Source organism: Protopterus annectens, chromosome 11.part0 (assembly GCF_019279795.1).
Source record: "Protopterus annectens isolate FY-2018-M chromosome 11.part0, PAN1.0, whole genome shotgun sequence".
Classification (NCBI taxonomy): Eukaryota; Metazoa; Chordata; order Ceratodontiformes; family Protopteridae; genus Protopterus; species Protopterus annectens.
The window spans coordinates 1,334,166,248-1,334,179,350 of record NC_056745.1 but is presented as its reverse complement, the minus strand read 5'-3'; the positions used below and the strand labels follow the sequence as shown (position 1 = coordinate 1,334,179,350).

General features: G+C 40.0%; 1 protein-coding gene across 1 annotated transcript in view; it reads right to left on the bottom strand.

Annotated features, from left to right (window-relative positions):
• The window catches only part of LMF2 (lipase maturation factor 2), a 698,972-nt gene that overhangs the window by 179,192 nt on the left and 506,677 nt on the right, over positions 1 to 13,103 (bottom strand). The window contains 2 exon segments of the mRNA XM_044088653.1: positions 4,105 to 4,210; positions 8,669 to 8,803. Of these exon segments, the coding sequence (XP_043944588.1) occupies positions 4,105 to 4,210; positions 8,669 to 8,803 (241 nt within the window).

Below are 13,103 nucleotides of genomic sequence, written 5' to 3'. Positions count from 1 at the left end.
CAGCATCACTGCTGCATTTAAATAGAATGTCTAGCTACCTGTGTAGCTTTCATTGAGCATGGGTACCACCTATGCCTTATGTTCAGAATCCTTCAATTAGTCAGAGCTTTATTTAATTCCTCAAGAATAGACAAACAGGTAATTTGACATCTGAATTTGAAAATGTTGAGTCCTAAAGGCCAAGGTGGCAGAGTTACAGACCTGCTTGCCATACCAATCCATGGCCCTACTATCGCTATATGATGGCAGCACATTAACTGCAAGTAAAATATTAGCAGACTTCTCAGGAGATAAAGAAAAAACTGAAGGGTTTTTCAGAGCTGAGCAGGCTGATAGCCAGAAGAAGTGGAAGCAAAAGCAACCAAGAAAGCCTCTAAAGACTAGGGGAACTGGTGAAGGTTTTGGATCCTCTACCTCAAACAAGTCACAGCATCTTTTTTGTACGATGGTGACTCGTCCGGGTTCTCATTCAAAACGTTGCACCATCCTAGTAATATCATCCCTAAAAGCAATCACATTTACAGGGGAGTCAGGGAACAAGGTGTCATCATTTGAAGCAAGATGTCCAGTAGAATAAATATGAGGCAAATAAGTTAAGGAATCCTAATCGGAATAAAAAATCAGCCATTCACTTTCCTGAGACATCTGAGTAGGAGAAACATGCTTGTTTTTTTTCAGTTTGTTTTGCTTAGGTGTAACATCCTCCATACCAAAACAAAGTGGTTCTGAAATCTCATGGACCTCAATTAAAATGCCTGGTACCTCTTCCATAACCAAAATTTGAGGTATGCCTCTAGTTTCTCTGAAATCATCACCCTAAGCTCCTCTTTCTCTATCATCATAGTAGACTCAGTCTTGTCAGATGGGAGGGTAGCAGACACCATAGCAACCTCTGGCGGGGTTACGGTAGCAGGTGTCTGAAAAGGAATCTGATGCATTTGATATACCTGCTGCAACTCGGCTGGAACATCCAAATCTGATTGGACAGATTCAGGCATGATTTCTTAATCTTTTTGGGGGTAAGCAAGACATCCGAGGTTAAGGGTTTTGACACCTTAGTTTGAGTGAGGTGTTTCATATGTTGGTTCACCAAGTAAATATTTATGGAGAAAAATCTGGTACAAAGGGTTTTCAGGACAAATGACTAGTACATTTTGCAATTTCTGTAATTGTGTTCAACCCCTAAACAAAACAGACACTGAGTGGATGCCTGCAAGGAATATGCCTACCAGTCACACCTCCCTCACTTAGCAGACATTAACAAAACTTTTGCATAAAAGACAAGAAAAAAAGAAGGTACCCCAATGGGGTACCTATATGAAAAAGTGTACGCAATAATAATAGCAATGACAATGCTGTGTAAAGACCAACAGGAGTGAAGATCCTGCATTCAGACTTGCTTCTGTACCCCCATCTTGTCATCATAATAAAGAGAACATGTCGGAGGGATAGATTCCTGTCCCAGAGACTTCCCATACTCTGGAATAAACTACCTATCTACATCAAACAAAGCTCCTCATTAGCACTCTTCAAGAAAAATCTTGATGATTGGATGGGAAATAGGAAATTCACCCCAGGGATCACCTCTGTGGCTCTGTTCGACAGTGGCACAAGAAAATTATTTTCCTGGGTGGCAAAAGCCAGGGTACCTTTTTGGCTGGGCTTGTAAAGGCCCCAGGGCCAATAGCCTAGTACCTACCTATGAACCTATGCCAGTGGGATAACGTCATACACTGGATGTATGGTGCATCAGGAAGGTTTTGGCTTTGGTATATCAGCCTGACATCAGATTACCTTGGGCAGGATAACTCTCTATCGGAATACTGCAACAACGATCCAAGGAAGGGCATCTTGGGGTTACTATGTTTGGGGCTGTCCAGAGCTATCATGGTGATATCCTTTAAGATATCCACCAGTGGGACCACTCTGATGATTGGCAAGTGTATCTACACTTTTGCAACAACCTCCCCTGTGGGTATGGAAATGGAATCCAAAATCAGCTCTTTCTCACAAATAAATGGAAAAAAAAATGCTGAATCTGGGGGTTCTCCAGAGATAACTTCTGGAAAGCTGCACCCTCATTAGCCAAATCAATTATCAGGGACTCTGCTGAGTAGTATTTGTACTATGTTCTCAGTGGCCTTCAAGGCTTTTTCTGACAGAGTTCTAAACATATGGGGAAGGAGCTGGGTATCACCATGCCTATGTGAGATAGGGAAGGATGCAGCAGTTCACTGGAGGATGCCAGAGGCATAAATCCTGCGAGTTCTGAAACTGATCATGACTGTACACAGCTGGGTCTGCACCAGTGGCATGACTGGCTGAAGTTCTACAGATGTTGGCATCAGATGCACTGGCTGTACCCATCAGCTCTATCAACAGCTATGATGAAGCCTGAGAGTAGGCATAATGGTAAAATCAATACCAGGAGGGGCTCAACAGTGTCAGGTTACAATTGTCAGTGTTGGGAACAAACTAAGGAGTACAATGCATTTGGTATTCCATCAGTGCCAGATATGGTACTAGCCAGATCAATGCGATATACTGACTTTATGGTGTCATCCATATTGGCTCAAATAAGTGCAGAAATGGTGACAAGGGGGCCCAAAGGCTTGTGCTGAAGGTGCCAGTCTCCACACCCGTAGTCACGATATCATGGCGGAGGTGACATGCTCACACAAATGAAAAGCAAGGCTTACAGTGGAAAAAAAATATGGAAATGGGGACTTGGATAAACACTCTTACTGCCCCTTAGACAAAGGGATGGGAGAGCTAACTATCTGTGCCTGAGTCTTTAGATGCCAAAACAGCTTGTTCTACTTTCCGGTAATTAAAGTCTGGTTGAATGAAGGTCTGGGGTGAGGTCGGCTTTCATGTTACAGCAGGCGCCAGAGGTCTCAGCAACGACTCTTCTAGGACTTTAACTTGTCTAGAATCACTGGGGTAGAAGGTTGAGGCGTGAGCTTCCATTGTTTGAGATCCAGTGCCAAACATAAGAATTAGGCTACTGCCTCAATATCCAACGACAACATTAAATATTCTAACTGTCTGATCTTACTGCAGGGAAAAGTTCGACAAGTCCAGTGTCAGTGAAAGATGGCTCCCCTGGCTTAGGCATTTTCCTTTGTTAGGACCTCCGTAATAAAGAAGTCCTTAAGTTTTTTACAGCAATGCTTACGCATCATCCAACTAAACCCCAAACAAATGGAGCACTCAGCAGTGCTGTGCTCCTCCCCTAAGCAGTAAACACAATTAGAACTCGTGTTGCTGAGAATTATGGTCCTGTTGCGGGCAAGCATGGGTTTTGGCATAATGATGGTTAGCAACAGGAACAGGACCTGTACGATTAACTGGGAGGTGGGCAGACTGCTAAGGCTAGAAAAATTACTTGAAAACAGTAAAAGAAAGTTAAAGTGGTTACTTACAGAACTGTGTGCTGAATTATTTATAATAAAAACACTTAAAACAACATCAAACATAACCGATAAAAATATATGAAAATGTATGAAAATGCTGTATGAAGTTTCCATTAAGCTAAAATGGAATAGAGGAGAAAGCTAGCAGCCTAAAAGCTATAGAGTACAGTCTGAATGTCTATGCCCACTTAAAACAACAAAATATAGAAGAAAAAATAAAAAAGACAAATGCAAGGCAATTCATATACTTTTATACCAGCCCCCCCCACACTACACTGAAAAATAAATTTTAAATAGGACCTTGACTCAAAACAAATCAATTAATTAGTGACATACTACTGCAGAAGTGAAGCTAATTAACTAAAAAAAATGTACAGCAAATCATTAACTACCTCATAAATAAGGAGCACATTAAAAAAAAAAAAACAGGAATACAGCATACAGGACTATTGTTTTATAAACAACCCTGCTTGGAATACATGTCTTGTAATCCTCCTCCTAGAAGTAATTACAGGAAACACATGACAGAGGCTTACAAATCAGAACCGTCTTGAGTTATTACGGAGTTTTCAAATCTAAATGACTTTTCATTCAGTTGCCCTGCTTCTGTTCAGTCAGAATGGCTCTACGGCAGTAAAACAGGCTTAATTCAACAGAAAGACTACAAAACAAAATGTCAGCAGATTACCTTAACATAGCAGTGACAATCTCCCAGGTGAGCGAAAGCAATCCAATCCATATGGTAGGAACAATAACCGTCTTTAACCACTGGATGAACTCATGGTATGTGAAAGCTAGACAGAATCAAGATCATTACTATCAATACAAATACGTTAAACAAGATAATTTCTTGCTAAATGACATTCAGCCAATTCACATATCCAAATTGTAAAATTAAATCAAGAGGAAGTATGTAATGTTGCCATAATCGATACACAGTGAAGGAAGGCATGCCTCGCTGAAACAAAGTGCAAACTATGACTTTAAAAGGGGAACACCACCCTTCAATATAGTTCATCTTACCACACAGCTGCATTTCTTCTCTTATAATACTATACAAATGTAGTTAAGTGCCACAAAACCTTTTAATTCCCTAATACAATTCATGAAAATCCCATCACTTCTTCCTCTTCCCTTCATGCCAATTCAGAAATGAATTTGTTTCTATATGCAAAACTTGGGCTAGACAGTGGATTTTGTGTAATTTCACCATCAATGACTACCCACAATTTCACATCCTTAAAACTGTTTTATTGAAGTAATAAAGTGTTATACATAACGATCAAAGTGAAAATCTTTTAATTTATTGTACAAATCTTTAAACAGGAATGAATTATACTGCAACATTATACAAACCGGTAAAAACAACTATACTATGTTTTTCATAAAAATCACTGTCACAGTATCATAAATAATGTGAAAGGTACTAAAGTAGTAACAGCAATGGACACAAGCTTGAGGATGGGGGCAGCTTACAGCCTGCACTACTGTTCTCCTACTATTAAGGATGTCCATCTTGCAATGTCTAAGCAAAATGAATGTAAGTCCATGCAACTTCTTCACAAGTATTTTGTACTGAAAAAGGCAGCACCAGTAAATACTGCTCTTGTTGAATATGCTTCAATCTGGCCTTGCAAGGTTTTCTATACTGATCACAACAGAAAGCAATACGTTGGATAGCCTGTTAAGAGGATACTTGTAGACACTGGTTCCCATTGCTTAGCTTGCGCGAAGGAAACAAGGACCACTCCTGTTGATGTGGAAAGGGGCCTTCAATTCTGAAATCCTCTTAGTTGACTACTAGCCACTGTGAAGAGAGTCCTCCAAGTTAAGAATTTTATAGGCAACAACTCTGTGGTTCAAATGAAAAAGTCATTTTTTTTCTAAGACATGAAATACCATGGAGGAGAAAGTACTAGCTTCCTTAACCTCCCCCAATTCAGTATTTTATTTAAAAAGTACTTTGCAATGGGGACAAATTGTCAGATACGCATCCACAGGCAGTAAGAGAGAGATGTCATAAAGGTGCTCCTTGGCTGAGGGAAAGAACACCTTTGTCAAACAGGGTTATGCCATAAAAGAAGGCCTGCCGGACACCTGCTGCCGTAGATAACATTCCATGTCTATAGCAATAAAATCAGTATTAGACAATTTTGCTTTCGGCGTTGAGGGGGGTTAGTGAGCACAATATCCAGGACATTTGAGCCCCTTGTTACACAGCATTTGCATTGACAAAGTCCAAGAACCTCTGAGACAGCATGTTTGTAGTTGTGTATGCTTCTCAGTCGATGGTAGCATAATTAAAATCACCAATGAATAAGGTGTTGGGGCTGTATGACAAGTGGCTCCAGTAAGTTCAGGTACAGGGCATGCTTTTCCTGGTTCATGGTGGGGGACCTTTAGTTAGCTATGATGAGGTAGGGGGTTTTGCCTATAGTTAACTGGACATGGAGAAGCTCGAGAGGCACACTGTTTGACCAGTCTCAAGGCATATTTGTCCTTAATAAAAATGGATACACCTCTTCTTTTGGTTCTTTTATGCTCAGTTTGTGGTATGAATTTATGGAAGGTGTTATAGCCCTGCAAAGATGGCGTGCTTTCTGCAGCTTTGAACCACATCTCGGTGACTGCACAGATGTCAGCACCTTCCAAGATGGGGAGTGCTTTCAGGGAGTGTAGTTTCTTGTTTAGACTCCTAGCATTATGCAGATGTACCTTCAGTTTATTTAGAGAGGATTTTGTTACGTTGGGAGGTTGGTTATTTTGAATCTGCCTAAAAAAGGCGCAACAACGGTGGCTAATGCCTTTGTAAGTATTCGAAAGCCTAGAGGAGATAGGTGCAGATGATATCTGGCAAAGCAGCGTGGCCAGTCAACCATATCTTCCCAAGCCAACAGATACTGGATCCCCTTGGACTGATACCAGAAGTGAAGCCCATTGTTAATCATTTTTTGTTTGTACTGTGGCATCATCCTTGGAGAAAACAGAATGCTATTTAAGCCTAGGCTTATACCTGCCTGTGACAACCTGAGCACTCTGAATGCAGAGAATGTCTCTCTTCATACAGTCCAGAGAGGTACATCTCATGTCATTTATCCCAATATGGACAATGACAGAGTCGTACTTGTGGCTGAGTGACTTGAGTGCTTGAGTGACTTAACAGATCCTGGCACCTTACAGGTAAGCTAACCATAACCTGCTCCTTATCCAGCTTGGTGAGGAAAACATGCATGCATCTCACTGTGGAGTCTCCTACGAACAGTACAGTAGGTTTTGTAGTGGTATGCCTTGCGGTCTTATCTGTTCAGAAACTGGTGTGTGTGCATGGGTGCTGTGGTTGTCTTTTGCTTTGCTGTATGCATAAATGGTTTCCGTTTGGGAGGCCTCTGATCTTTTGGTAAGTTAGTGAATAACTCTGCATATGTGGGTTTATGTGTCATGTCCTTATTTAGTGCGGGAAGTGATGTGTGTCTGCTTACAACATGTTTGGCATTTAATCTGTTCTTATGCAAGAGTCTTGCCTCCAATTTAATAGTGTAACTACATCTCTCACATAAAAGTATTTGTTTGTTTCAGGAGTAAGTGGTTGTCAGTATATATGAAACAATTGCTAAATTGCCTTTGGATGCCCACTGTCCATCAGGCTAGCCAGAGAGACAATGGGAAACTGCTGGTCCATGACAGCAGGTTCTTTCTGTATCTTTTATTAGGGAAGGGAATGGGTTAATTGACAGGACTTTGCTGGAAGCTCCAAGACTACAAGAGGGATGTATACTTTATGTAGGCTAAGATTGATCAATAAAGCAACTCTGCTCAGTGCGCAATTGAGTTGCTCTCAGAGCAGCAGAAAAGCTTGGAAGGGTTTCACAGACTGCTATTAAAGAAAAACTGAGCTTCAAGGCTTTTGCATCTATACAGGGCACTGCTAACTGCCGTTGAGCAAAGAATAGCACTGTGAAAATGTGAGGCTTAAATACAAGCAAAGAAAAACAAGTTTCAAACTGACTACCAATCAGGAAAGCAAACAATAAGTCTCCCACCAGCAATCTCCAACTCAGACAAGTTAGATCAGCACACTTCTGCCACAAGAGTGCAGGAAAAAACTTCTTAATGTAGAATAGCTGGCTTGGAGCCCAAGTGTAACAAGAACACACAAACTACCTACAACTATCAGATACAATGTAATACAGTGTAATTAACTATTTAAAGCAGCAGTAGACAGTACCATTTTTTTATAAAGTGCAGAAAAAACAGCAATTAACTAACTGCTAAAATAAAATCACATATCGTAAGAGAAGTGCAACAAAATACTTATTTTTGTCTTTTCAGTAATGCATCGCTCCAGGTGAAAGCAGATCCTCAGCAATGTGTAGTGAAGTCACCAAATGACAAGCAGCTCTGAACATTTATCACCATGTTATCTGGTACTGGTGATGTGGCAGCACAGGTTTAGATCTCTAGAATGGATGTTTGTGTTAACACCGGTTCTATTTAGTTAAAGGTGTTCAAAGACTTTCAGGTTGTCCACAGAACAAAAGATTACAGGAGACTGTGTGAAGCTAAACAGATGGACCAGTGTTAAGCCACCAGAAGAGTTCACTGTATGAGGAAGAAATGATATTACCAGAGACTAGAGGAACAGAGATCTTCTCACTAAATGCCAAAACAGAAAGTGGTTACAGGATGTGGGTGTAGACCATCCCACGGAGATATAAAGAGGTCAACCTAAATAGAACGGGAATGGGGTGGCACAAGCTTCCGAATGCAGGGATTAACTATTCTTTGACAAACTGCTCTTTGAAATTGCTGTGGACTACTCCTGAATGGACAACCAGAATGCATAACGGAAAGGAACACTATAAAGGCATTCAAAAGGGTATAGGACAGGCAAAGAAAGGGTAAGGATGAAGGCAGGAGAGGAAGGGAAGCAAAGTACTAAAATGCAAACGAGCGACTGCTGTCCATCAAACTAATGTAATATCCGAACTACACTATCTGGTGATATCCATTTAGCATTGTTGTCAAAAGATTTGGAGACATCTACACACTGCAATCTCTCTCCCTAGAATGTGCCTCAATACTTTGCTTTGCCAATGTAAAAATTACATAACGTACACACCAATGATTATTCTTTCTGATCTTTGTAACTCTAACTTGTGGCCCATGTTGGTTTTGAAAAGGGTTATTTCGCCTGCTCACTCTCCTAGTTTACAAATGCCAATAAAAAAAAATCTCAGGAAAAAAAGTATTACCTGTTTTGGATTCAATTCTTTTCTTCTCCCAATTGATCTCAAGCGAGAAGTACACACACGTGAGATATACCAATAAGGCATAAACAGTTAGCTCCACGAGAACTATAAGTAGATGCCAAAGGAACTCCAACCAGGCTGCAATCAGAAACAAAACAATTACAACAGCCGGTAATTATAAATAAGCAGTGTTCTAATAGATAACTTAGGAAAACAATGCTGAAATATTACAATAAATAAATACATACTTGAGTATTTTATACACCTGAATTTTACATCTATAAATGCTAAAAAATGTCTTGCATCAGACCAAGTACAAGCACAACAGGCAGCAAATTTGAATCTGTAAAATACAACATGAAATGGGATTATATTTTTACATTAATTTTGGAAAGGATAAAGAATAAAACATGCAATCATGACATAGTGCCTATGGATAAGAAGATGAACCTAAAAAAACAAATATTAATGGCTGTCTTACAGGAAGAGGTGGCAAAGGGATAAGAATATTTTCAAACACCTAAGTTACACATAAGGTGAAATAGCTACTCAGAGAAGATGGAAAAAGCAAAACTAGTGTGGTTACAAAAATGACAGCATTCAAAGTGTGTTGAGAAAAGAACAGATTGTGAGTCATGTGGTGATATTGCATATCTCCATGGAAAAATTATCCTGTTAAGTAGTAACAATCACAACACTTACAATGTAGAGAACTCTCATAATAGTGAAGTTTTTTTTTTTAGTTTTCTGAATTACATATACCTATAGGAACATTATAAGCCAAGTGATCATAGGAACCATGAGATGATACTTAAATTTGCTTGCCAACCACTTACAAGCGTTTAACAATGCTCCCAAATCTGGGAAGGCTCTACAGGATAACCTTGGTGTAAACGTGACTCTACCCATCAATTCATCAATGATGGCCTTAAAGGTAGACAGGTAAATAGAGTTGTATTTGCTGAAGCATAAGCACTAGTACATACACCATATAAAACACATGTATTCAAGTCAATTAAATACCTGTGTTGTTCAACAGTGGGGCAGCCACAGCATATCGGTGAACTATTTAAAACCGTGGTGCACTGGATAAGGAGGTACAGTCGAAGGCTTCTCAGAGTGACCGTCCTCTCATGATTCTGTATGAGGTGGCCAGGTTCATAGGTTGGTGCTAGGCTATCGGCCCTAGGGCCTATACAAGCCTAGCCATAACAATTCCCTGGAGATTTCTTCCCACAATATTTACTTCCCTGGACCCCTGTCTAGCATGGCGACTGACATGATCCATGGGGTGAATTTCCTATCTCCCATCCAATCGTCAGGGTTCCTTTTGAAGAGGGCCAAGGAGGCGCTCTGCTTGACATGTATGGGCAAGTCTATTCCAGAGTATGGGGAGTCTCTGGGGCAGGAACCTATCCCTCCAGCATGTTTTGTTCATTGTGATGACAAGGTTTAGATCCCTAGAGCGTGTGGCTCTGAGGTATTGAGATTTCTTTAAGTGGAGCATGTCCAACCCTCAATTAGCTGCCACATACTGAATGCAGAGAATAGTCAACAGCAGAAATTTTGCAGTAGAGAAAGTACCATTCCCTAAAGAATGTGTGATACAGACCACAGGATACTGAAGTGCAGCAACGTGTACAAAGCTTTACTACCTAAAGGACCCGCCTGGTTCCTCTGTTCAGAAAACTTAGAGAGAGAATAACCATCCATCCATACTCAACCCCTTTCCCATTTTGCACATGGGGTCAGAGTGCCACTTCTGCAGTGACAATCCTTCCCACTTTAATTTTTGCCTCTGATCCCTCGTATATCCTTTTACTTAACCTTATTATTGTATCAGACAATACACTTCCTTTGCCCTACTCAAAATTCCAGCTTACTCTGTCGAATGCTTTCTCTGCATCAAGACCCACCAACAATAGTATTTTCTTAAATTCTGCTTCTGTCTCGATCATCATTGTTCTATTAAAGTTGTCAAATGTTTACTTCCCCTCCACAAACCCACATTTTTTTTTTATTCAAACACCTTTACTGAATTATCACTTGTGACACAGGCAAATTTACATTCATACAAAAGTAATCAAACTAAAATTAACATTATATTTGATATATACTGCTATACATCATAAAACCTAAGCAACATTACATAAATTATTCAATTTCTGCCTTTTATTTCAAACAAGAAACATCTTTATTAAACCATCACTACAGCCAATCATACATTTATATAAATGAAGAATCCACACCGATACAATCCTAGTCGCAAGCATTTTGCATCACAATCATATTGACATTTCCAGCTGCAAACATTATACATCACTTATAATCTACCTGATCTTTTTCAGTTAAACATTACATAGCTCATTTAAATCCTGCCACCTTTTAATCATTCCTCCCTTGTATGTATTGCTCCCATAATTCCCATTTTGTTCCTATGTAATTTGCTCCTACCCTTTTCCAAGAATCTCAATTCCAGTTGATTTATCTCTGTTACTACATTCACTACTTCTAGTGTAGTTGGTTTAGATAATGATTTCCATTTTCTGGTAATTGCTTTTTTGGCAGCCAGCAAGGCCTCACCATGTCTAGGGAATTCTGATTCTGTATCATAGTTCAGAAAAATCATCTCCCTCATCACAGCAATCTGCACAATGCATCCCACAGGGAATCTTTAAAGTCTGCCAATTCACTGCATGTGGCTTGTCTCATGCATTCAAATAGACGATGAAGCAGTGTATGGGTTCAAGATATTTACTGTACATAAACACATCAAGAACTGTAACTGGAACAAGTACTTAAGCTAAATGATTCACTCATTACTTCAAATTCACTCACATGTGCATCTCCATTTATGACTGCATTCACTCTGGCTGACTGTACAAAATGGCACTGATCTTGCATGTGCTCAGTAACTTACCTGCACATGCTAACTACAGTGGCTGACTAGGTACAATGCAAACAACGATCTACAGCTTCCTCCTTTAAATTGTTTGTCACGCAACAGCAGAACAAAACATTTTACATGCTAGATATCACATCAACATTTCAAAAAACGAACTCAAGTCCAAGAAGCAGTGTACTTCAGAGTGGGTCCGGAAATCCTACCTAATCTGGTCACATAAAAACTTTGATTGGGTTTAGCAACAGGGACAGTCTCTGGGGATTCTTTCTCAATTGGAACTTCAGGGGTTACATCAGGATTACTTGAAGAATGGACACTGTCCTCTGGAAATTTGAACAAGTGCAGTCTCTCTGAGAAATATGGTCTTTGGCGCAGGCAACCTGCTGCATCACTAGTTCGGCGACTGGAAGTATATGTCTTTGATTCCTTCAGATTGTACAATGTAAGATATTGGTTGTTCACAAAGACTTCTGACACTACCCACTTGGTCATATCCTTTAGATGTTTGCATTCCCAGAATCTCTCCTTGTCTTAATGGTCTAAGAGGTTTGCTGGATTACAGTAGTACAACTTTTATGACTGACATTTTTTCAAAAGATGAGCCTTGACCATCTTGTTGTTCGCCACATTTGGTACTTAGAATTGTTTACCGATTGGTAAAGTTATTCTCATCTGTCCAGACATTAATCTCGGAGCAGGTGAACCAAGCATATAATCTCAAGGAAGGTTTCTGAGATTAAGTTAAGAAAAACATTGGTACTGTCTCTCTTGGATTTATCCAACAAATGTTTTGAACTTTGAACTGCATGCTCAGCTAATCCATTGGACTGTGGATACTCACGACTACTAGTAACACGGACAAAGTCCCAAGACTCAACACATTTCTTGAACTGCTGACTTATAAACTGTGCACCATTGTCAGAAATGACTTTGTGTGGACTACCATGGACAGAAAAATATCTCTTCAACTTAGTAATGACTGTGCTGGACAAGTTAGCAAAAAGGTCCATCTCAAACCAATTCAAGTAAGAGTCTACCAACACTAAGTAATGCTGACCATTCCATTTAAAAATATATCAGTAGTAACTGTTGATCATGGTAATTCAGGAATCTGGTTTAGCTGAAGTGGTTGTTTCTGTTGGTGCGATTTAGTACTATTACAAACAGAACCTGTTCGATTCTCAGCCAGAGCGTCTTCTATGTGGAGACATGCGTGAATGGACGTACCTTCGTTGAAGGTTGTGCATCAGGGCCGGCAACTCGGCACGTAAAAATCTACTGCCAATCATTAGCGGACTGGAGTTCCGCTGTGGCCACCCCTAACTGGGAAAAGCCGAAAAGACACAACAACAACAAACAGAACATTGAAGACCAAAATACCATGTATATTGCCCTTTTGGCTGAATCAGTACTTGGGTGACCATGATACAACAGTTTGACATATTTGTGTTGTAGTGCTTTAGGAATTACTACTGTAAGACCTTTCATGATGACTTCATCTTCCATTATAAGCTTGTCTTGGTAAGGAAAAAT